Consider the following 25,981-nt stretch of genomic DNA (forward strand, 5'->3'; position numbering starts at 1 on the left):
GGCCAAATTACTTTTAATCCAAAATATGTTACAAGATGAAAGTTTTATTCTGAAAGCAACCTTACGTATTTCCACAGGCTCTGAGTTCTTTGGATGAGGACGACCCAAACATCCTGCTAGCTATTCAGTTATCATTACAAGAATCAGGCTTGGCCATTGATGAAGAAACCAGAGACTTTCTAAATAACGAGGCATCTTTAGGAGCAATAGGTACCTCTTTGCCTACAAGACTGGACTCCGCTCCCATAAGTATAGATAACCCAAGAGCCGCGCTGAGCAGCTCTGAGCTGTTAGAACTTGGTGACAGCCTGATGAGACTAGGCGCAGGCAGTGATCCCTTTTCAGCTGATCGTCTTCATTCACACCCCTGCAGTGATACGAGAAGTGGATTATACTCGACATCTAGCGATGCTGATTCCAGCAGCCAAGATCCCAATACCAGTGAAAATCTTCTTGGAAATATTATGGCCTGGTTTCACGACATGAACCCGCAGAGTATTGCTCTGATCCCCTCAACAAGTACAGAAGTGGATGAGGACTCACAGCAACCTAGTACTGAAGATAGGTCAGGAGGGCAGCCAAATGTTATAGACATAGGGTTGGAGCCTCAGGAAGAGCATGCACTGTTTGAGGATGCACTCAAAAACGAAGGCAGAGGAACCCAAACAGAAGAAAGCACTTCTGAAGAAAATGTTATTCCAGGTGAAACGGTTTCACCGAGTGGTGATAATGCCAGGGAAGGAGCAAGCACCCTGGATGGTTCGGGAGACACTTCAAGTCAGACTCCTCAAACCTCAAGTGAGTGGATTGAACATGTGCATCTGGTATGAACAAAACCGAAATCTGGAGTAACCGAATGGCGGAGACAGATGGTACAGTATGTGGAGTAAGCATTATGGAGGCTTTGATCCACATAATTACAGCTCAGTTGTAACCACTGACGTAACGACGGATATTTAGGGGTTCTCTTGAATTGTAGTTCTTTGTAATTATGTGAACCTTTCAAGGAATATCCTTTGCATTTAATTAGGTAGTACTTGCCTTTTTGCTCTCAAGAAAAAGGAATAAGTAGGTTGTATTCCACATTCCTAATACAATGCAGCATCTGTTTAGCCTTAGGTTGATGATCCTTAACTTGAAAGTACAGATTAAAGGCTTACACTGATTATTTTGGTTGGTTTTCCTAAGAAATAGTTTATTCCATTTTTTTAGAATTCATTCTTTCACCAAAATAACATTTAGCAATTCTTGTTTGTTTGTTTGCTTGCTTGCTTGTTTTGTTTTCCATAACTTTTTCTTACTCATTTTTCATTTTTTTGTTAGCAGTGTGAACTGAGGTATTTAATGCTTCTCTTTAGTACTGCTCCAGGAACAAGTTTTAGGGGATATTCTTTCACATTAAAATCAAAGATTTTTTCATGTCTATTTACAGTCCAAACGTGCCAAACTGTGAATAGTGAGCTGGCGGTAGCCTAACAAAACACTGCAGTGTTACTCTATCAAACTAATCCCACAATTCTTAGCAGTGAAAGAAACCACTGGGTAGCATTGCTTCTCTAAATTTAACTGGCATGTGTTGCCATGGTGACTGCATTTAATTAAATGTAGCCTGTATCTTAAGTTAATAAAACCTAATGCTGCTGTTAAACAGTTATTTTAAATATTAAAATACAGTCAGTTAGCAACAGCTATGCTGTATTTTAAGAGACACTTTAATGGAAGTGCAATCATAGTTCTTTGTTTTCATAATTCTACAAAGCATTCTATGCACTAATAGTGCAATTACTTTTAATGATAACGTTTTATAAAAATATAGGAATACAGAATTTTCATATATTAGCCAGTCCCACAATTAAAGTTCAGATAACAGATTCTGCTCAACATGTTACGGTGCCTTTGCCTAACCCAACTGGATAGTTGCCACAGTTAAACAAGTAATTCAAATTCCGTGTCTGTTCTGGAGTAACTATGCTATTAATTGCAAAGACCTCCATACAACCACCCATGGCCTTGCCTTTACAGTAAATAACTAAATGTTCAATCAGTGTTTTTGCATAAACAAAACACTGCTAGGTATTTGTTCAATTGCACAATATTCATTTGCTGTGTGATTACTGTTTAGTGTTAAAAACAAAAAACACACCTTAAAACCCCTCTTCCTAGTTGTTGTACCGTGGAAAAAAAAAATACTGGTTTTAGATTTGCTTAAAAGCATCGATCTACAGTTAGTGAGATACAATGGTACAGTATGTAATTACAACTAGATTAAGTTGTCGAAATGGCTGTTTTAATTACATATAATCAAAACTTCTCATAACACGAGCAAATTACATACACTCCATTTTAAGTTCTGATTAACTGTTACCAGAGATTTGTTGATATGATATAAAAGTTTATTACTACTGAGTGTGTATAGGCAAGTGTCATGATAGCAAAGTTTATGTATTGATAACTGTGAGTTCAAGTGAGTGTATTGAATTCATGCGAATCCTGCTTTTGAACCTTGCAGTCACATGGTTCATATTAGTAAAAAATGAAATAAGAATATTTTACCCTTACCCCATAAAAACCTAGTTCATTTTGCAAGCATTGCTAGAGAGAAAGGAATAGAGTAGTCTCGAATCATTTTCCAGCTTTTCTTCTAGCTGCCCTGTTCTGGCATAATCATGAACCCTTGGACATCTTTGAAAAATACCTACTTTAAATCGTTCTATGGTATAAGGTCCTTCAACTAAAACAGTTCTTCATGAACTATCAACATGAATTGGTCTGAAAGTTGTTTAACTCACATAGCTTCCTTGAATTGTGATCTCTGGATAGAAAGATTCTCACAAAGATTGTGTGTATTGCATTGAGATGTCTTGCAAAGCTACAGTAAGATATGTAAGAGTGCTCTCTGTGAAGATAGTGAAGTTTGTGGGTTCTGGTTTTTGTAATTTGGTTAGGTTGTGCAGTATATCCATTGTTTCTGTGTTACTCTTATGAGCATGAAATTAGCCTATTAAATTTGTATTTTCTTGGTACTTATTTTAACACCATAGTCATTGACTTTACAATTCAAAAATAAAGTTTGGCAAGACTATTTTGTAAACCTGTTAATTTTATAATGTAAAAAATTACTCTAACCTTGAATTGTTATTTGCACTTTCATAGTCTATACTTGATACATTCCCACTTTATATACAAGTAGGATACTACAACCATGTAGATGTTTGGCCAAATGAATGCTGTTAATAATATGTAAAATTCTTTGATTAAACATTTATTACTTAAACTAATTCCGTTCTGTCTTATCTCATCTTAGACTGCAAAACCTTTTTCCCTCAACTTTTCATAGATAACCTAAGGTTACGTCTCACCAAGAAACTCTTAAATGTAGTTGTTGACAGGACGGTGTCATTTTAAAATTATGCAGGTCTTGATCTTTACAGAACTCCTTTCTGCTGTGAAATACAAAACGCAGAAGATTTTTGCGTGTTTTTATTTTTTTCCTTTTAAGTCATTTGCATGAATATACAGATAAATAGAATACAAACAAGAAAATATTTAACATAACCAGATAGAGGTTCAGTATAAACTTCATATCCACCGAAAGATACTGGAGAAAGACAGGGGATTTTGTCGTGGTTTTTGTTTAGTTTTATTTTTTACGTAAGAACTGTTAATGACACAAGAATGATATACCTTTATAAAAGTGGCTTTAAGGAGTATTTATCAATTTATGAACCCAGGTGTTTTTCTATGAGCAACACTGAATATAATTATTCGAATTATTCATCAGTTATATTTTGGCCACTGCACCTTCTGCTCATATTATCAGATCAATTTTATTTATAAAATACTTTATGTGAAAAAAAAAAAAAGTCTTACTCTGCTGTTAGCATTTTTACTTCTGCAAATGCCACAGTCAGTCTTGCTGTCTACCCTACTGTTTACATTTTTTATCATGGCAGTCCACGTGGGCAACAGCGTCATTTTTAGGGGTACATACAAACTGCAATGTCATATTAATTAGCCAGCCAAAATTCACTAATGCCATTGCAAAGAATACTAGATGAATGCCATAGCAGAAATGCTTGCACTCTGCAATTTAAAAAATAAAATAAAATAAAAATAGACTTATTTGGAAATTAGTCTAGTTAACCCCCTTCTTTATTTTCTGTTCAGGCATCTGGAGTTAGAGGCCATCTTTCTATGATATCTATACACAGAATGCGTAATGCACAGCAGCAGACAGCCATTTAAAATCCCTGTTCTGTTTTTTTCAGCATACAGAGACAGTGTTACTGAGCACTGCAGTCCTGGCTACCGTTTACTCCATTCTCCATTATTTCAGATGATTTCTGTCCTGGAAGGCAGAAGAAATTGACAGATTCTGTGACGGTCTAAGTAAAAACCACACTTACTCAATGTGTACAAAGAGAGCACAATGTACATGGTGCAGAAATAAACTTAGGATGCAGACCTTTATGGTGTATATAATGTCCATGCATTATGCAATGATATGTGTACGATATTTAGATGAAGTAACTTCCCCTTGATACACTGCCAGTCTTAATGGATTTTTGCACTTTCTGCCACATAGATCTCTAAAACAGTGTTAGAGCTTTAAGTTAGATAAATGGGTGAGGTAACACCAGAGTGCACTTTGAATAGACTTACTCAAGACCACTGTTCCAGATAGGGCACAAACTATTTGTAGCTACTGCTGAAAAAAAGCTAAGGACAAAACGTTTTTCATAAATGGTCTGACTCTGCTCTGTAGTCTCACATTAAACATCTTTACACTGAAACAAATAGCAATTTGTTATGTAAAGAAAATGTCATCATATAATTTCCTATTACACTGCTGTTTTCATACTTGCCAGCCCTTCTAAGTTTTGCTTGAATACTGAGCTTCTGCTGTGCCAACACAGCACAGAAGTCCCATTTCACCTCTGAAGAAACTTGATTGGACTCAAGTAAGGATGAGTATAGTTCTACAGTCCATTGTAATAGCAACGTAGAGAAAGGTTTAAGTTTGCTAACAGAGGCAGAAAAGGAACAAAACAGAGACTGTAGGAAAAACTCCCAGACTAAACTCTGGAAAAATACCCAAGGCAAGTCTGAACTAGGTGCAGAATCAAACAAATTGTGCAATGTGCTGTAACGCTTGATGGAAAATGAAGTGCACTCACAATTGTCCCATGTACTCACATTTGTCATTGCAAGATGGCACAAAGAATGCCAAGGGCCACAGGTACCAAGATCAGAACCAGGTACTACAGTGAAGTCCCACAGGACTTCAGTGAAGCTCAGGCTCTGTTTGTTGGCTGCTGCAGCAGATCCTTTGACTAGTGTGAGACGAAAAGCCACAACACTACGCTGTGGGCCTGCCATGTTCTGGATTCCAGAACGGCTGTGCTTTCTGGCAGGGCTAACACAGCAAGCAGCACGCAGTGTGCGACTGCAAGGCATGCATGCACGTCACTCCAACAGCCTGCTAATTAAGGCACCCATCAAGAAGCTGGAAACTCGTATTTGGGACCCTGAGTTCTCAATCAGAAGGTATTTCACATAGGGTCTCAAATCCAGGTTTTCCCCATCTAGAACACGGCCTTTATCAGGAGACTAGTTTGGATTGTAACATGAGTTTCTCTTTGTATTCTGTGTTGTACAGATATATGGAGGTTTAAATTAGAGATAGTGCACAGCTGCATCAAGCGATTTTGGACATTCACATTGGCAGCTTAGGTGGCAGAACACTGAAAGACCGGGCATTTGCAACCTTTGATTTAGCTCTGGAATTGGCTTTTATTCTGTCCATACTCTGAAAACTTTTCATGGGGAAATTGCAAGGGCAGGATTCAAAACTGCAGCCCTGGTCAGTGTAACAGAGTGACAAAAAAGTGCTGAGGGTATGCCAGGAGGTAGGTAGAGGGGTTGCCTGCCCCAGAGAAGCTCATCAAAAAACACATACAATGATAAACCCAAGTAACCCGTTCAGCGCAGCTGACTGAACAGGACAAACAGCTATCTTATTTTTGGAATCTAAGTATAAAGCAGTAATATACTGGCAATGGTAAACAACTGAATTTGCTTTACACTTGGTATGAGTGTATTGTCCAACCGGTAGGTCGCCTTTATGTATTTTCACTAATCAAATAAAGAGAAAGTTTACATAGCTAAGATGATTTACAAGCACAGTGGGAATGTGCATTTGTGCCTTTAGAAGTCAGTGTTGACCTGCAGCTGTCATACTGGCTTAAAATGGAGACATGAAAATATTCATGTAACAAAAACATGCATTAAGAAAATGAACTTCCCTAGTCACGGGTATCAGCAGTACCTACCTGCACAGAAACAGAAACTTTTGTTAGTGTTTTTGCTGTTCTTGTGTCACTGCAGCATTTTAGAAAAGAAATAAAGTAGTTTGAGAGACAGATTTAAGATGCCTTTCAAGAGCAAAGTCCCTGTGATTGTGTTATCTCTGCCATCGCTTCACCTCGCCATGTCCTACGGGACAAAAGTCCAAAGACCTCAGAAAATTTGGGGTTCTTGGCTTTACCACACAGTTGAATGAAGAATTAAGACCTAGAAGTTGCAAACATATATGCATGCTATTCATGTGAGTATTAATCGTCCAACACATTCCAAGAATAGCATCCTTTTTAGCTATGGGAACTATGAGAATAAACCGTGCTCTTCTCACAAGAGAGCTAACAAGCACAGAACCTGAGTACAGGACCAGGTAGAGATGCAAACTACACCAGTCAGTCAGATTCATAACAAATTACACGCAGCTGCAGCACAAAACTTTCTAGAGAAGCCCTCCAGGTGCATCCTCTGCAGCTGGCTATGGAAGAATGACACGGAAAACTGTAATAAAGGACTCTTCAGATATGAGCCAGCAGACACAGGATAGCAGTAGGAACCGAAGAGGAAGCAATGCCGTCAAATTACAGCAGAACAATTAAACTACTTAAGCAGGAGATGCACAGAGCATGTGTGGATATGCGTTCCTTCTAATAATCACCCTGCCTGAAAGCTCCCAAGAAGAAATGATCCTGCAGTGGCTGTCAGTGCGTTGCTAATGTTGACACTCCCTTTCCCCAGGTGGAGCCGACGTTTTGTTTTCTCCAATTCTTTGTCCTGGCTATTTACATAGGAAGTCCTTGAGGGCAAGGATGGGTCCTGATGACTCCAAAGAGCTTAGCCAGGAGCGCTCCTTTCTTTCACTGAGGCTAAAATAAAGTGGAAATATTCATTAATTAGAAGAAAATTGTTTTAATCCGCAACTTTAGCTGAGTTTACATGCTGCAAGATCCTTCAACTAAATCAGGCACTTACAACTTACAGGCCACAACCTAACGATTGCCTTAGAACCTGCTTCTGCTTCAAAGAGAATCTAGTTCTATTCTAGTTCTACTGGGAATCTGGAAACAAATGAGGATACTCAGAACTGTCAAACTTGAAATCCTAGTGAGAGAAACCTAGGGACGGGTACTTTTAAGAAGTCCTGGGTCCCCTTCCCCCTAGAGCCCTGCACCTGCTGGGTATGCAGCAAATCTCAAATCAGAACATTTCAGCTACTGCCTGCATTAAAAATAAATAAATACATACATAAAAGACAACTGTAACTTACCAAATGCACAGAATAATATCCTTTGCAAAGGATTAGGTGTTTACCTAGGACAGAAAATGGAAATGGACATCATTCTACCCCGTTCCTACACAGCCAGGTGATGCTCTGGCAAGGTAACAGCTGTGGGATAGAGAGCCCCAGTGCTGGAGGGCTTCTGAGGCAGGCAGCTGGGAAGGCAGGCAGACAGGAGCTGCAAGAAAAGTGAGGGGAACAGTTCAAAGGTCTCTGTGAGATCACATAAAACTACAAAGGGATGGAGTACAGAAGCAGCTTTAAAAAAACAACAACCCCAAGGACTGTGGGTGGCTTGAAAAGAGATGACGGTGAAATAGAATTTAAATCAAGACAGGGAACAGATTTAGGCCCTGGAGACAAGAAAGTCAAAACTGGTGTGCAAGAGAGGAGTGCAAGTGGTTAAGCAGAGCTGCTGCGGAGCCAGAGCCAGCCCAGGCAGGCCCCAGGGACAGTGACAAGGGGAACCGAGTGCCCCAGCCACCCCACGCTCACTGCATGCACACAGGGCATCGGCAAGATGATCCCTGTAAATTATGTCTATTAATTATGCAATTGTTTCTACAATACCATTGGGTGAAATAGCCTCTATTTTACATAAAAGAATGATTTGATTTTAACAGGATGATTTTCCTCTATGTATAAAAGTTAGAGAAGATTTATTCATGTCCACTGAGAATGAGAGAAAAGAAAAAAACTGAATTTGCACCAAAAAAGCTTTAAATGAAACCTAACTATGAAGCGTGAAGGCTAGGCATGGACACCAAGAGCCTGCAAATCTTCAATTGTGTGTAGCATTTTTTGTTCTTATCAGGTTTATCACCTGTACCGGATGGTTTGGGCCAGGTGAGTTGCCTCAGTGAGGAACCATCGAGGAACAGGCTTCCCGCATGTAGCTGCCACAGCTTCATGAAGACACCAACTTGTTCCCTTTGGAAATTATCTGGTGCGTGTCTGAGGGTCCGTGTGGCAGTGGGCTGAACACAGATGGAAGCCGGCATACACAGAGGATCAGCTCTGCAGTCGCTCTTTCCCTAGAAAGCCTTGACGTTTCTTATGAGGAGCAGCTGAGGGAACTGGGGTTGGTCTGGAGAAGAGGAGGCTCAGGGGAGAGAGCCTCATTGCTCTCTACAACTGCCTGAAAGGAAGGTGTGGGGAGCTGGGGGTCGGCCTCTTCTCACAGGTAACTAGTGATAGGACTAGAGGGAATGGCCTCAAGTTGTGTCAGGGGAGGTTCCGGTTGGAAATGAGGAGACATTTCTTCTCAGAAAGAGCGGTCAGGCGTTGGGACGGGTTGCCCAGGGAGGTGGTGGAGTCACCGTCCCTGGGGGTGTTCAAGGAAGGGTTGGACGTGGTGCTTAGGGACACGGCTTAGTGGTAATATTGGTGGTAGGGGGATGGTTGGACCAGATGATCTTGAAAGTCTATTCGAAATTTAATGATTCTGTGATTCTGAGGAAAACGGCTTTCAAAACACGCACGCAGGGAGCCGCTTCCCCCGCCTCCCGCCCGGTCACGCCGAGGCCCCGGCCCCGCGGCGGGGCCGTGCCGTGCCAGGCCGCCCCCCGGCGGCAGCGGGCGGGTGTCGGGGCCCGGCCGCCAGCAGAGGGCAGGCCCCGGGCCCGGTGCCCGGCTCCTGCCGCCGCCCCCCGCCTCTCCGCAGCGACATCCGCCGGCAGCGGGAAGGGGCCGGCGCCGGGCCCGGCGGTGCTGCGGCGCTCCCCAGTTCCCTTCACCAGCGCTGCGAGGGGCCGCGGGCCCCGCCGCTGGGCCGCAGGATGCCGCTGGGGCTGAAGCCCACGTGCAGCGTGTGCCGCAGCACGTCCTCCTCCATGTGGAAGAAGGGCGGCCAGGGCGAGATCCTGTGCAACAACTGCACGGCGCGCTCCGCCCCGCCGGGGCCCGCCGCCTTCGCCACCACCTCGGCCGCCGCCCAGCACAGCAACGGCGGCGGGGGGGGAGGCGGCGGCGGGGGCGGGGGTGGCGGCGGGGGCGGCGGGGGGAAGCAGGTGAGGGCGGCCGGGGGGGGCCGCTGCGATGGGGGGGGCGGCGGCGGCCCTCGGGTGCCTTCAGCCGGCGGTGTCCCTCCCCGCAGAGCAAGCAGGAGATCCACCGGCGCTCCGCCCGGCTGAGGAACACCAAGTACAAGTCCGCGCCCGCCGCCGAGAAGAAGGTTTCCACGAAAGGCAAGGGGAGGAGGCACATTTTTAAGTTAAAAAACGTAAGGGTTGGTGCGGGGGGCGGGGGGTGTGATCCGCTTCTCCCGGGCAGGACGCGGTTGGGGTTTGGTTGGGGTCGCGGGTTGGCCCCAAAGGGCCGTCCCGTTTGGGTGGCTGCTGGAGGGGAGGCCCCTCTGTGGGCAGGAGCCGGTGGCCACGGGTGAGGGCCTTTAACCCTCGCTTCTTCCCTAAAAATTGCCAGACTTGTTTCCATTTGCAAAGTACAAACGCTCCAAAACGTCTGCAGCTGATTTCCCCTATCTTCAAATCTTCTAAGATACCATCAGTATGTTGCCTTCTCAAAACCCACGCTGGAGTTACCTGAGGTGGCTGCTTTGTTTCAGCGCTCTTCGTCTAACGCCTGTGTGTTGTTTCCCCAGCCCATCAAGGCTCCCGAGTCCGTATCCACTATAATTACAGCCGAGTCAATCTTCTACAAGGTATGGTTTGTGCAGGTTTGTTTGCAAAAAGGGTCTTGCTGTTTCTATTTCTGGTTTCAGAAGTTACCACAAATAATGAAAGCTGTAAGGAAATAGTCACAGAACTGCGCTTTCTTGCCCAGCAGCGTGTGTAGTTTTGTGCTCTGCCACTGAGACCTGTAAGGCAGTTTACCCCAAGAGCTTACATAGCCATCATTGGCTCAGTATCTTCACCAGACAAAAAGATGCATCTGATTTCCTTAGTCATTATTGCAGTCAAGGCTTTTAAACTTTTAACTTTCACCATGCTGAGATCATGAGCATGAGCTCTGTGTGTGTGTGTGCGCGTATATGTATACATATATATATAAGATTAAGTTTGTGTGATGTTCCCTACCTCAGGCCTGTAGAATATTGCACAGAAAGGAGATGGGTGGCACTGGCCTGGCATCTGAACCGGCTCCCGCTTCAGAGCTGTGTCTGAGCAGTCTCAGACACCCAGGGAATGAGATGTGTGGACTAATCCAGTGAAAACAGAAGCTAGCTTTCTTCTCACGTTCATGCTTGAGAGGCCAAGGTGTTAGAGTTTTGAAGCTCTGAAATTTGTTTTTGTTTCCCAGTGGAACAAACAAACTGAAATGTGTTTTGCCCAAAAGAAAAGGTCAGGATAGCCAGTGGGAGCCTGCGTAGCCGGAGGAGAAGTGGTGGACTGAGTTTGGTTATACTCTCAAGGGACCTGATGTCTTGCATCCCAGATGAATCTCTGTTTGCTGTTGACTACTTCAGAAGAGAATTGATGTCTTTGTGTAGTTTTGTTTTTGTCAGAAATTCCTTACAGTTATGTCAAAAGTTTTTATTTAACCTGATATCTTTATCCTAAATATTTCTGTTTTGATACTTTGTTGCATTGTTGAGAAGGAGATTGTGGTTTCTTTGTTTATTTTTTGTTTATTTTAAAAAGATAGCCCTCCTGGATGATTCTTGGCAATCTCGGGTTGGATGTTAGGAAAAGGTTCTTCACTAAGAGGGCGGTTGGGCACTGCAACAGGCTCTCCAGGGAAGCGGTCACGGCACCAAGTGTGACTGAGTTCAAGAAGTGTTTGGTCAATATTCTCAGAGTTTGGTTTGGTTTTTGGGTGGTTCTGTGTGGAGCCAGGAGGTGGACTCTGATCCTTGTGGGGCCCTTCCAAGTCAGAGGTGGTCTATTCTAGTCTCGATAGTGCATTATTCTAGTCTCGATAGTGCATTGTGTTGACACCGTTATGGCATGAAGGGATGTTGCCTTTGCTGTGCAGCATCATGCACATTAAAGAGCACCATGTAAAGGTCTGGCCTTAACAGTAGCATGAGGTGTATCAATGTTTTGGGACTCCTTTGCATGCGGGTGGGTGAACTTCATATGTGGAAAGCTGCTTTCCCTGCACACCCAGGGAAATCACTGCAATTTTTCTGGAAGGTGGCATCACACTCTCCTCCTTCTGACGGAATGAGACCATGGCTGCTCAGCAGAGAGGAGGCATAGCAGTGGTGGGAAGGGGGATGTAGAGCAGCTGAGAGCTGTTTATTTGGGGACAGGTGAGGCCAGGTGGTTTCCGCAACATTTGGCGGACAGAGACCATGTGGAATTGCCTGTGTAGTCTCACAGCAATTCCGGGACTGAACTCAGACTCCTAAATGCTGTGTGATTGGGCACAAGTGGTGCTGATGAATGCTTAGGAGAGAGAGCACTGCGGCTCATGCCCCCCGTCTTTTGCATGTGGCTGAATTAAGGCTGTCTCTCGAGAGCTGGGTTAATTTGAGGCAGTGTGAGGTCTTGATACTGAAGATACTCAAGGATCAGAGTGAAGCTTCTGAAGTCAGATTTATTTGATTATCATTTGTGTGTCTTCTAGGGTGTGTACTATCAAATCGGAGATGTTATTTCAGTGGTTGATGAGCAGGATGGAAAAACATACTATGCTCAGATCCGTGGGTTTATTCAGGACCAATACTGTGAGAAGAGCGCTGCGCTAACCTGGCTCATTCCTACGCAAGCCAGCCCCAAAGACTGTTTCGACCCTGCATCCTATATCATAGGTAAGCTCTAAGTTTTCACTTTATACAACTACTTAAAAGTGTCTAGACTAATGCAGAGTTGTAATTTTGAAGTGAAATTTTAGTTTGTCACGGTCATTTGTGCAATTCTCACATTTTGACCCTAATCCTGTAAGCATTTACTCTACTTGAAAGACCTTTTTTATTTATCTTATGTATGCGAGTAGCGCTACTACAGTAAGCGGGATTATTGGATCATTTGTGCTCACAGGCACAATTAGAGTCTTGCAACTTTAAGGATCAAATTATTACTCCACAGATAGAATCGAAGTTATTACAGCACAAACTTAGTATGCTAGTCCAAGCTGTTTCCTTTGAAGTGACCAGAATTAGCTGATCTTCATCTTGGATATGTGAAGTACATGGTGTGCAAGCACTGGCCTAGAGGGCATTCTGCAACTATCTGTGAAATATTAATAAATTGAGTGCAGCCCTTTTGATGGGCAGACAACAAGTAGCATCCTTTTAGAATATAATAACTAACGCATTTCACTCAACTAACTGAATTCTTCAAACGGGGAAAAAAATCAAGCAAAAGTAGAGAGGCTTCTTGCTGGCAGTGTAGCCTCAGGTACTACACAGTCACTTTTTGAAATGGCACGTCCTGTAAGTGGTGTTGACTGTTGTTACATATTATGTCATTGAGAATTCTCCAATTCTGTACCTCTAAATTTTATCTTCGGAAATTATTTTTTTCCTAGGACCAGAAGAAGATCTCCCAAGGAAGATGGAATATTTGGAATTTGTTTGTCATGCACCTTCAGAATACTTCAAATCTCGATCATCTCCCTTCCCTACAGTTCCTACAAGACCAGAGAAGGGATATATATGGACTCATGTGGGACCTACTCCTGCAATCTCCATTAAAGAAACTGTTACAAATAATTTATAACTTTTTTAAAGGAATATTTTGGACCAGTTATTTTCAGTATATTCTCAGGTCTGCAAACACCGTATGAGAAGTTTAAAAAATTATAAAGTGTTCTGTTTACTTTATGGATTATGGTATTTATTTATTTTAAAATACATCTCATCTTTAGAGTGTAAGTTTTTTTTTTTCCCCATTCAGTGTGTAATTTCCATGCTCTATTCTTTAGTCATTACTGCACATTTTAGGACAAAACCAGTTTCTTACCTGCTACTTGGGTGAGCATATTAATTGACTTCTGAATGATGCCTTCACTGTTCTTACTTTCTGATTTCCCAGAAGATAAGTTACAAGACCTACTCTCAGTCATCCAGTACTTTACACACTTGTTTCATGTAATCACAGACTATCCTGAGTCGGAAGGGCCCCACAAGGATCATCGAGTCCAACTCCTGGCTCCACACAGGACCACCCCAAACTAAACCATATGTCTGAGAGCGTTGTCCAAACGCTTCTTGAACTCCTACAGGCTCGGTGCGGTGACCAGGGCCCTGGGGAGCCTGTCCCCATGCCCGACCACCCTCTGGGTGCAGAACCTTTCCCTAACCCCCAGCCTGACCCTGCCCTGTCCCAGCCCCATGCCGTTCCCTCGGGTCCTGTCGCTGTCCCCAGAGAGCAGAGCTCAGCGCCTGCCCCTCCGCTCCCCTCGTGAGGGAGCTGCAGGCCGCCATGAGGCCTCCCCTCAGCCTTGTCATCATCCAAGTTCATTCAGTTAACTCTGCAATTTTTGGTTATTCCTTAAATAAAACAAGGGTAGATTCAAATGAACACTAGAAAATGTAAACTTGATGAGTGATGCAGAAACAATTTTCTATTGCACTAGAGAGATCCACTTTGATTTTTCTTCAGACTGAAACCTATCAGCCACATGGCTGTACTCTTAACAAAGTCACCTCTTAAAGGAATTTTGTTCAGCTGAATCTAAAACACATGGGCCTATGTAGCTTAACAATAAGCTTAACACAAACTTTATGGGGGATGCATTTCTTGGAGAGCTGGATGCAGATTTAAAAACTGTTACTTGGATGTGCCATCCTGGTGGCCTCATGGCAGAAATATATCTTCATTTCCTGAGTAAGCTAACATTATGTATGATTTGAGTTTCACATCATTATTATTTCTGTTTTTTTTTTTTTCCTATCTTTGCAATGAATGATAAGTAAGAAAAAAAAAAATCTGAATTCAAATTAAACATTTACTAAGGAAAGGGAAGTGAAGACTACTTCTATATATTGATAGTCTGAGTACGCCAATGAAAATATTTAAATAGTAGAACCAGAAAAATACCAAATACTGAAATACCAACATCAAAATTTTCTGTACTAATCATTTTACAAACCAGTCAGCTCGAAACACTATGACGTGTGCTTAGGTAGCCTGAATTCCCTGTGGTCACTGGTTCCTGCTGCCTGTGAGGGATAGGAGACATAACTGCCCTTAAATTTAGATGTATAAATCTTTTCACATTTATTTATATATTTAAATATATGATGTTACCTTACGCTGTGATTTAATCCAGGAGGCAGCTAAGCACCCCACAGCTGTTTGTTCATTCTCTCCCCACCCCACAGCGGGATGGGGGGAGAGAACGGAAAAGTGCAAGAACTCATGGGTTGAATAAGGAGAGCTTAGTAAGAAAGAAAAAACAATAAAAAATAACAGCAGCAAAAAGAACATACAAAACAAGTGATGCATGATGCAATTGCTCACCACCAGCCAAGCTATGCCCAGCCAGTCCCCAAGCAACAGCAGCTCCCCTGGCCAGCCCCACAGCTGTATTATTCAGCATGATGCCACCTGGTGTGGGACACCCCTTTGGCCAGCCTGGGGCAGCTGTCCTCGTTCTGTCCCCTCCCAGCTCCTGGTGCATCCCCAGCCTCCTCGCTGGCAGGACGGTGTGAGAAGCACTGCTCTGCAACAACTAAAACATCAGGGTGTTACCAGCGTTATTCTCATCCTAAATCCAGAGCAGCACCACACCAGCTACTAGCAAGACAATTAACTCTATCCCAGCTGAAACCGGGACACTACAGCACTCAGAAGCCCCAAATCAACTTTAGCATATTGTGTGAAAGTCTATAAAAGCTGCATTACAGTTGTTTTAACTTCATTAAAAGGTTTGATTTGCGATGAAATATGTTTTGAAAGTCTCAGATACTGAACGCTTTTAATACAGTGGTACCTGTGACAACAGGAATGAGATATATTTGTTTCAGCTTGTAGCCTCTGAATAGTCAGCCTTAAGGGAATAGGCACTGAATTTAGGGGATGTTGTCAATAGCTCCAAGTTTTCCAAAACTAGCAGTATTATGCTAATACAGAGTTAAATCTCAAATTTTTATATAACTTGTTACATACATTTCAGATGTGTGCCCATGTTCAGGATGGTGCAGTAATTAATCCTAAAGTGCCCTCACTCCTGACTTTTCCTCTCCTTTCTCTCACTTTGTCTGGATTTCTGTTTTGCTGGTTTTTCAACTTACCTAGCATCAGAAAGTAAAAATAACAACTCTTAAAAGATATTCACAGTAACCATTGTGACCCCCTCAAATATTTTCCATCCTCCTTTCTCTGCAGCCCCCAAAAGCTTTTCATTTGGGTGCAATTTTGGCAATACATGCAACATAACTCATTAATTAATAAGTCTGACCCTAAGCCTTGCGGTGAGACCATCCCATGAGCAAAGCAAAATATACAGTACATTATACCACACTCAGCTGCCCACCCCCTCGTTAATACTTTTTCACACAATACCCTAAGATAATTTTTCATTTGTAGGGAGATTACTATATGAAAATACATCCCGTAACATTAAGATACTTTTTCATCTATAGGAAGTTTATTATATGGAAATCCATCCCGTAATCACCTCGCCAGAACGCCTGAATGAGCTGTCACGCACCTTCCTTTGGGTAACACAGGACTTGCGCTGAAACTGAAGTTTGCCAAAATACTCGGCTTTGTTGTGCGTTCAACCAACTAATAGCAAAGTGAAGAAGAAGATCATAGCAATAGATATGACAAGTCTTTGTGCTGCCTCAGCATAGTCCATGGAGCGTTGCATTTTTGTTGGTTGACTTTCAAGCTTTGACTTTTTGACTTTTTTGTTGGTTGTCCGTTGACTTTCGAGCTCAGCTACTGTCCTCGTCAGATCCTTGTTAGAAAAGGGAAGAAAACAATGCTTACAATCGGTTTTGCTTTTGGGAATTTCTACAAATTACACCAAATGAAAAGTACTTCCTTGCCATCTGCCTTATTTGGCAAGAAATTTCTGTATAAAGGGACAATATGCAGAACTGTCAGTGTCTGATTTAGAGTATGAAGTTTGTTTCAGAGAATGACTGAAATTCCCCATTAATGATGAAGAGGTCCTAAACCTTCTCCAGCAGGGACAACAGTTGGTTGTCGAACCCTCAGGACTACAAAATTATTTTTAGACAATGACCACTCAGAACCCAAGGTGGAGAAAGAGTCTCAGGAGTAAAAGAAGATGTTACTGGGGGAGAATCCAAACAAACTCGGAGAGGAAACCTGAGCATAGCAAGGGCAGCAGCAAGTTTGCAAGAAAGTTGTGTTTCCTTCTCATGTCTGAAGGATGAGTCTTTTTCTTGCCTCAGTTTCACTCGGGTTCCCTGGTTTCTGGGCTTTTCCCATGCAGCTCCTTGCCCATGAGTGACAACGGTGCTATAATGAACTTCCAGCCCACGGAGGTGTCTGTGAAGCTGGAGGGCAAACCACGCCACACCACTCCTCTCATTGGAGGCCAGGGGTGCTCTAAAACTGCAGTCTGTCTGGAGACCCCTTGGTTTTCTCAAATACTCACACGTACAGAGGACGCACACCCTCCTCTCACCCACAGCCAAGAAACAGACCACATCACCAGCCCTTGTATATAGAAAAGCTTTTTGCCATTTTACTGCCATCAGAGAGATGCAAGTAGTTTGGAAATCTCTTGTGTGCTTTAGCAGCAAAACAAAATATTTCCAGATTTTGACAAGTAAGAAGTGCAGCTTGTGCAAATTTGTTGGAGAAGGGGTTTGTCTTTCTATAGAATAGGCCTAAAAAGCAGCCAGTTTTGCAAATATGCAGGTCTCAGCACCTCCTCACATCACATAGCAGGGCACACAGAGAGGGGATGGGCTGCAGGGTTAGGAAACCTTGCTCTGGACATGAAGTTTTTGCTTAAGCAGAAGAAAAGAGTTTGTAGTGAGATAATGATTTACTTGTGGGTCTTATAAATTTACTTACCGTAGCAAAGAGCAGCATTCCAAATAGAGCGTATATAGCCTGGAACACCTGTAAGGAAGAGTAAAGACCTGTGAGCATTGCCTCTATGAAGTGAAAGCCAGAAACCTGTAAAAGTGACATCCCTTACTGCTTTTGAACCCACAGCAGCACGGAATCTAAAACAGACCACACAATAAAAACAAAACAATAAGTGATGTAGCAGTTAACCTGAAACAGATGTAAATCCACTTCTGTTATTTACATAACTGTGATCCATAATTGTTTGGTTTGGGAAGAAACAAAACTCATCAGTTTATTTTATTGGATAATCCACAGGCACTTTAGTACCTTTTTAGCCAGCTGCTCTTGCCATTCATTATGGAATAAAACAGGAAAAAAAGCACATCATAGATATATAAAAAAGAATCTACTCATCAGCTGATTAAACATTAAACTTGCCTTCTATTTTTTTTTTTTTTTTGCCAGACTTACCCTAATACAGAAAAGGAGCTCTGCATTGAAACAGTTTTATATTATTTGCTGCAATGTAAAGCTACTGATACTACCCTAGTCAGACAGAGTGATTACAGGTACTGCACAATATGGGCTAACCCATGCCCATATATCCACTAAGTGCACATCCAGTAAACTACTTACGTATGAATTTCTAAGGACACAAACGATTGCCCCAGCAGTGCCCAGGGTGCTTGTAGTGGTTGATATGGCCATGTTTGTCAGGGGTTTCTGAGGACACCAAGCACAGTAAAACTGTCTTTAGTTGCAATTAATCAACACATTTTTGAACCAAAAAAAAACCAACAAATATTACATATTTTTCAAGGAGGGTGACTAATAAACTAACACCAGTGACATGCATAAAGACAAATCCTGAGATTACTGCAGCTGACTTAAGCTTTTGCTCCCTTTTCTGGTCTGTTAGTAAACTAAACAATTCTATAAAATGGATTTAATTTATTTCTAATTCTGTTCCTGTTAACCTCTTAAGCTGACTTCCAGCTCCTACTGCCTTCCTATTGATAATGATCAGCATTTCTGAGAGAGGCTCTAAGGAACAGATAAATGGTGATACGTTCATGGGTAAAAGCTATTTTGAAATAACATACATTCCATGTTTAAATTTTGAATTCTCTTGCCTTTACAGTAGGGAACCTGTAGACTGAAGAATGAGGATGGGACAGGGAGAGCAGGATTGGTGCTATTAGTGCCACAGTTTTCAGCACAGACTGCTCCGCTTTCTTTCTTTTTTACTTTCATAGAATCACAGAACCATTAAGGTTGGAAAAGCCCTCCAAGATCATCTGGTCCAACCACCCCCCTACCACCAATGTCACCCACTAAACCATGTCCCTAAGCACCACGTCCAAACTTTCCTTGAAGACCCCCAGGGACGGTGACTCCACCACCTCCCTGGGCAACCCGTCCCAATGCCTGACTGCTCTTGCTGAGAAGAAATGTCTCCCCATTTCCAACCTGAACCTTCCCTGGCGCAACTTGAGGCCATTCCCTCTTGTCCTGCTGCTACTTTTTTTGAATTGCAAACAAAACTTTTAGGAATTGAGTGACTCAAAAAAGCCAAAACAGATATAAAAGGGTCATTAAAATAATGACAATTTAGATTATTTGTTGTTACCTAATCCATTAAAAGTACTTACATTTGTCTTCAGAGCAAATAAAAACAGTAACAGGGTTGCAAATGCAGTCATTCCTCCAACTTGCATTATAGTCACTGTTTCATAGAAACTAAGACAAAAGAAGCAATCTGTTACCTCAAAATGCCCAAGTAGAATGTATGATAGTGAAAGAAAAATTCTTAAAGGACTTACTTTGAAATTATTCCAATTATTACACTTCCAGTTACTGTCTAAAAAGATAAAAAGGAGATTTTTTTTTTAAAGAGAAAAAGAACAACCCCACTTAGTAAATACTAAATATTTTTATTTTAGTTTTTGATTAAAGTGCGAAGTGCTAAAACTAACCTAAATGGTCAGGATTCTGATGGTAAGGTCCCTAAGGAGGCTGGATCTTCAGGCAATGCCTGTCATTAAGGTATTATAACTGTATGTCTGAGTGTTGGAACAGTGGCACTGTCCTGATTTTCTGTGTTCAGGACACCAACCAGCAGCACAGAAAGAGGGGCTCATTCCCCAGTCAGTTTCTTATAGACATAGCTGAGAGGATGGGACCTCTGAGAGCCACGTCACTCTCCGAGAATTTCTCGTATCAGGAAAATGAAGGACAAAAGGAAGACCTGCAAAACTGGCTCAGAGAAGACTTATTCACTCATTATTCTCTCCCTTGTACTTTGTACATCCATGACAAAATTTAGTTAAGTTTCATTCTTGTTTCAGTGAATGGATACACTACTGCTGAGTTTACAGCCCTGTGATAAGCTGCAGGGCTTTGTGACCAGCCAACAGACATATCTGTAAGCAATTTTAGTTCTAAAGATCTAGCCAAGTGCTAAAATACACCATATATATATATATAGAATACACTGAGTAATGCATGGAACATCTAGAGTATGCCCTTGGTGCAGTTCCACCTGCCTTCAGGAAGAAAATAATCTTTTTCCCAATTGTTTGAAATGAGTATTGTTCAGAACAATTGCCTTGCAGAATGGGAAAAAAATTCCATGATGGAAATTATGCAGACATTTTAACTATTTTTTTTTTCCCTGAGGAGAATTTTCACTTCCATGTCTGATTATGAGAAATAAAAGAACTTGAAAAGGAAAAATCATGGACTTCAGCAATATACTTACCACTGTCCAAGTGCAAAAGGCATTTTTTGAAATAATTAGGCTGACAACTGAACTCAGGATAACAGTAGCAATAGACATCCTGGATAAAAATAAATAAATAAATAAATAAAAGCAGCAAAGAACACATTTTTAGTGACTGATAGTTCAAATAAGCACAAGCACAAGTAACAGCTTTAATTACAGAAAGCAAAACATTTGGATTTCATACGTAGTAATTCATCCACTAAATATTCAGTTGTTTCTTCGATATATTTTTATATTATTGAAATGAAGTCTTAGTTATGGAAGCCATACTGACTGAAATGGAGAAATGACTCATTACTTATATACTTGCAATTCAAGTAAATAAACAAACACTCAGGTATTTGTCATATATCTGTAGGCACATCAGAAAAATACTGTGGGTGCATCTTTAACAATTATTTACCCCTAACTTGCCCAAGTGATTACCATTGAAGATTTTTATTAGAAGGCTGCATCAGGGGAAACACAAGGGCCATGCTTTTGCAGAAGAGGATTTGATGTACGTCCATGAGCTTTTTGATAAGCAGTACATCAGCATAACCAGTGGCTTTATGTTATTCTGCTTTTTGTGTCTCTCTACACACCTGAGTGCAACGAGCAGAGCTCACCCATTGCAGACAGCCATGGCTGGACATGACCTGAGCCCATTACAGTGTAAAAGCCAGACGTGAGCCCCAGTTCATGGATCCTGCCTCAGGAAGAGCACCCCCGCTTTTCCCTCCCCACCCGACAGCCCCCAGGCAGCTGTGAGGTTTTCTTCCTCTTCCACTCAGCACCTGGCCAAGCGCAGCCGTGGGAGCTGCCTGGCTGCGCGGGGCCCAGAGCTTGCAGAGAAGCTACAGCAGCCGGTTGTTTTCGGCACACAGCGCTAGGTAGATATCTATTTACAATCCACATTGCACTTCCAGCCTTCAGTGAAGAAAAAAGTTTGTGGAAGATGTGAAGAGGAAGTGTTAAGAAATGAGATTCATTTCCTCCTCATACCTTAACGCTACCAACAAAGAGAGCCAAATGCTGCAGGAAGAGAAGCAGCAGGATACCAGGGGGTACTGATGATAATCTCTCAGAGTTCATAGTGTTTACCTGAACCAGCAGCTCGGTGCCTCATTGCTGGGTACTTACATAAGTACGAGGGAAAGCCAGTAGTAATTCCCCAGCTGATGCCGTAGCCTCATCCTGGGCAAAGACAAAGCAGTAGTTACAGCATCCTACAAGGCCTCAAAACGTGCATTTCAGCATGTCCATGGAGCACTACCGATTGTCAGAGTGTCAATGGATAAGTACAGCCCTGTCATTTATGCTTAGTGCTGCTTCCTTCACCCTGCTTTGCATGCTCCTCAGACCAAGGTCTCCACATCCACAATTCTTGGACAGCTCGGAGAAAGGAATTTAAATGGCAAAGGTGGTTGATGAGCAGTAACAGACAAATAACGGCAATAAGCAGTAACAGATTCAGAAGTCTGTGCCTGTGATCATCTCTGGTGCTGTCTGGAGGCGATGCGCTGAAGATGAGAATGTTTATGCAGACAGAGTGATCCTCCCTTCCCTTCACATTGAAAACGCCCCTTTAATAGACGTGGTGGATAGTCTTGTTTCCCCTGTGTTGCTACATTCTCTGCTTGTATGCCACCTTCACCAGTAAATACACTAGTTCTGTGACAGTTCATGTTACAGAAGCCTGCAAAAAAACACCAGGGACTTCCCCAGGAGCTGCTTACCTGCTACACAGGAGGTGAGGTAGTCACTGCAACAGCCTGTATTGCTCAATTCATGCAAATCAGGCTGACTGCAATTGCATTTGGGGTGTAAAGCAGCCCCTCTTATTTTCCTTTTTTAACTACTTAGCTTAATCTGCCAAAGACTTGGACGACTTCTGGATCTCCATCTTTTAACTGCAAAAAAAAGGAGTCAATCCAAGCCCATGTTCCTGTGAGAAGTGAGCTGGGAGGAGGCCGAGGGATCACCAAACTGCTCAAATGCACAAATTACATAATGCTGTAACTCGCTGTGACACAGCTGTCATGAAGCTCTCATTACCTGTTATTTCCCTTATGAGCACCCAAGCAGCAGCTGTTGTCTGGCCCCCAGACAGCCAAGAGCTTAGCTTAACCATGACACATGCTGCCAAGAGATGCTGGTGCATGAGGGATTGAACAGCTCCCGGACTTACCAGCACAGAACTCCCACAGTTACAAGGAGACAAACTGCTGCAAGCCAGTAGACTTTCTTGCTGAAATCTAGAGAGACAAGGTAGACAATGTCATTTCAGTATTTCATCAATGCAATAAAAGTCATGAGTAAAACAACCATGCTATGCCAAGAATGCATGGAGAAAGAGTGAAATGTTTCTGCCTTTCTTTTTTTTTGTTGTTGTGATTTCCCCATGAAAAAGCCATCAGGCACACTGGGGGAGATGCCAAGGTGCAGGACCTCTGGGTGGGTATTCCTCCCCACAGGTGTACAAGCACCACACAGAGCTGTGGCTGTAAGGCACACGTCCCATTTCAGTATGTCCCTAACAAGGCTGATGATTCGCCAGCAACTTTAGAATGGTGCTATAGGCCCTTTATTTACTTTCATTATATGCTCAGTGCTGACTAGTCACTCAGAAATTGGCAGCTTGGGCTAATACTGAACGGTGGCTGGTTACCCCTATTGCTGCTGAACACGAGCTACCTTGCCATGGTTCATGGCAGTCCCATGCTATCAAAACATCGATGCACACATAGATCAGGAGCAGGGCCCAGCACTTTAGAAACAGCCTCAGGTATCCATTCCTAATCTTGCTTGGAGTTAATGCAGACTTTGGTCTTAAACTTTACAAGGCATATTCTACACAGAATAAAGATCGCATTTATTGCGGTTGCTGATATCTTGTATATACTGATTAACAAAGTCCTTCCTCATCTTACAGTAGAGAGAACAAAAATATGTGTATCTGTAGTTCTGTAGTTTTACCTGCTCTCCACAGGTATTGGATTAGAAAGATTATACAACCAAATTACGGTTTTAATCAATTATCACACAAATGGAATTGGTACATCTCTTAGCTACCAGAGTTTCTCTCTCCAAACTTATGGCAGTAACTCAAACAGGACATCTATTTGACTCCTCATGGGGGAGACGTTACAGGATTTCTGAGCGCAAACCCATTTCACAAACATATTTCTGTGCTTTTGTCCTGAGTAAGACCCATGGTCTAATAATCCACATGTGAAAATAAGTGATACTGAGTTTATGAGTTATATTTTCTTCAGTGCCCTTAAATGTGAGGCATTCATTTTCATAGGCAGGGGTGTGCAAATCCAAGCTAAAGTAGAGTGGTACAAGAGGGTTGGATTTAAAGATCTTAGGAAACTTTAGGTGAGAAGCACAGCCCAAGGATATGTCTGGAATATACTCATACTATAATGATAAGGGGGAAGGGGCTAGTCCAGCTGAAACATTAACTAGCAGTGATTTAACATTAACCAGCAATGATTCGCTGTTTGGTGTATGCCTCCCCTTCCACCAAAGGCTAAGCAAAAAAGACTAAAAGTGCACATGCTGACTGCATGGCACTGACCACAGCTCTGCCAGCAGGAGCCCAAGCAGCGCATGTGGAAGGTGTCGCACCTATAGACAAACGCTTCTAGGAACGATGGACGTGACGTGCCAAAAATTACTTCTGCAATTATACCACTAATAGTTCTTTGTGTATGCTCAGCACAGAATCAAGCAACTCTTGACAACAGAATTTTGTACTTGGCAATTCCCTCTGTCTTGCCCAGGCAGAGGCACTTACCTTCGGCGAGATGACACAAATCTGTTGGTTCAGCCCGTCTAGCTGGAGATTTTGATGTTGGTCTGTCTCCAGAACGCACACTAAAGTCTATGCTTTGGGACTGTATGGTACCTCTGCTTGCTGCTTGTCTCCCCTGTTCTTGCACTAGGCTTGTGGCATCGGTGAGGTTACGGTTCTCTGGTGACAGTGGTCTGCAATATTCAGTGTGTTCATCGATGAAAATAACTTCTTTGCAAGTAAAACGTCCATTTGATTCATGTTTCCTGGTGATCTCCTTAGATACCTGGATGTCTGTTAAAAGAAAGATAAAAGTATTATGAACCCAGCTGTGGACAGAGAGTCTGTTTTTATATGAAAACTACAAAATTTTGCAATGCTGAGCGCTGGCCCACTCTCTGCATAGTGTCTTCTACAGTTGATGATCCCTTTCTTTCTACTAAGATCACACTTTGATAAAATCATGCTTTAAGGCAACTTGTGGCAATAGATCTGAAATATGTCGGCAGGATTTGGGAACCTCTATCTTCCATCTTCCAAGCCGAGATTTCCGCATGCCACTACGAATTAAAGCAAAAATACCCTCTCCTGTTAGTCACAGAATTTTTATTTCCAAAATTATGAGACTCTGCATACTAAGCATTTTCCACCTACCTCTAATCACGAAGCCAAAACGAGGCAGAGGGAAATAGTTGGTGTTCTGGTTTGCACATAAACATCTCTTTTTTGCATCAAGATGATGTGAGTAGTACGTCAGGAGGTCTTCATTATTTCGTTTCTTAGGGGCTTGCTCCATCCAGCCAGTTCTCCTTGACTCATGCCTTTCATCCCAACTATCCATTGTCTGTGCTGGGTTGTTTTTCCCCTGTATTTCCCACCTTCCAAAATATGACAAAACAATTTGTGGGTATTAACTTCAAAATGACAATCAGCTGCAGACAGCATAGCGAATGGGGCAAAGGGAAAGCTTTGCCAGCCTGTCTCAAAGACAAGTCCTTTAGCTTGGAGACCTGGGTGATCTCCGTGCACCTCTCCCTTCTGCACTGGATGTACGAGCTAGCTGTGAAGTCTGACTGCACACAGTAGTTGTGGCATACGTGTTTAAGAATTAAATACACATTCAGTAGGACATCAGCAGAAGCAGTAAGCAAAACTTCTTGAAAAACTTACCTTTATTAATGTCTTGCTTACAGCCAAGGGTGGGGTGGCAGTGCGGTGTCTGCAGCAAGGCAAGCAGCCTTCCACGATGCCGAGTCCAACACCTCCTGTTTCACACTTGCTGCCTTCTTAGATCTTTGTTCCTAGACTTTGTTTCTAAGCTGCTAAGCAAGGGATCACTGCTAGGTAAGCCCTGAGGTTTTCTGCCCTTCTCTTCTCTACGATCACTGACTCTGATGAAACCGATCGCACACTGTGGAGGAAATGGAAATACGCAGGTACATAGACAGAAACAAAACCAAAAGCAACTGCTTCTTGCCTACCTGCAAAGTTTGCAGATCCCAGCTGTGACTTGTTCACTCCCTTGCTGAGGTAAGCAGAAATGGTATGTTGAAAATTAACGTATCCATATCAGGCTCTTGCTAGTGACAAGTGCCATGGGATAATTACGGGAATTTATATTGTGATGTCCTTCCTCTGTAGGTTGTAAAGTTAAGCTTAGTCCATTTGCAATGACCTATGGCTCACCTTGAATAAGTGGAGACCTTGATATGAGGACGTGGGAAGGTCACTTCAGTATTTAGTGAAGAACATTTCTGTCTGATCAAGGGCTGGTTCGGAAATTCCTTGCAATACTTTGATGCAGAAGCAACAATGCAGTGTCTTGTGTTCTTCTATAAAATAGTGTAACAAAGGCCAGCGTGACACTGGGA

The 25,981-nt window shown here is 42.5% G+C and overlaps 3 protein-coding genes across 7 annotated transcripts in view; 2 read left to right on the forward strand and 1 right to left on the reverse strand.

The window, feature by feature from the left end:
* The window catches only part of ANKIB1 (ankyrin repeat and IBR domain containing 1), a 96,208-nt gene extending 92,930 nt beyond the window's left edge, over positions 1–3,278 (forward strand). For all 5 annotated transcript variants that reach the window (XM_048077508.2, XM_048077507.2, XM_048077510.2 and 2 more), the window contains one exon: positions 78–3,278. In XM_048077508.2, the coding sequence (XP_047933465.1) occupies positions 78–830 (753 nt within the window). In that variant the 3' untranslated portion in view covers positions 831–3,278. The remainder of the gene's footprint in view (positions 1–77) is intronic.
* A 6,014-nt stretch (positions 3,279–9,292) lies between these two features.
* On the forward strand, positions 9,293–13,497 carry GATAD1 (GATA zinc finger domain containing 1). Its single transcript, XM_066991715.1, has 5 exons — positions 9,293–9,645; positions 9,732–9,857; positions 10,236–10,295; positions 12,167–12,350; positions 13,070–13,497. The coding sequence occupies exons 1-5, from the start codon at positions 9,415–9,417 to the stop codon at positions 13,258–13,260; spliced, it is 792 nt and encodes a 263-aa protein (XP_066847816.1). The 5' UTR covers positions 9,293–9,414; the 3' UTR covers positions 13,261–13,497.
* A 2,616-nt stretch (positions 13,498–16,113) lies between these two features.
* LOC106039698 (protein lifeguard 1-like) lies at positions 16,114–25,528 on the reverse strand. The gene is made up of 11 exons (XM_048077474.2): positions 25,281–25,528; positions 24,765–24,988; positions 24,114–24,404; positions 22,500–22,566; positions 21,452–21,505; positions 20,306–20,384; positions 19,368–19,405; positions 19,197–19,284; positions 18,181–18,267; positions 17,545–17,592; positions 16,114–16,450 (listed from the first exon to the last, which is right to left on the reverse strand). Exons 2-11 carry the CDS (start codon positions 24,949–24,951, stop codon positions 16,268–16,270), a joined length of 1,122 nt encoding a protein of 373 aa, XP_047933431.2. The 5' UTR covers positions 24,952–24,988; positions 25,281–25,528; the 3' UTR covers positions 16,114–16,267.
* Between the last annotated feature and the right edge of the window lie 453 nt (positions 25,529–25,981).

Source organism: Anser cygnoides, chromosome 2 (assembly GCF_040182565.1).
Source record: "Anser cygnoides isolate HZ-2024a breed goose chromosome 2, Taihu_goose_T2T_genome, whole genome shotgun sequence".
NCBI lineage: Eukaryota > Metazoa > Chordata > Aves > Anseriformes > Anatidae > Anser > Anser cygnoides.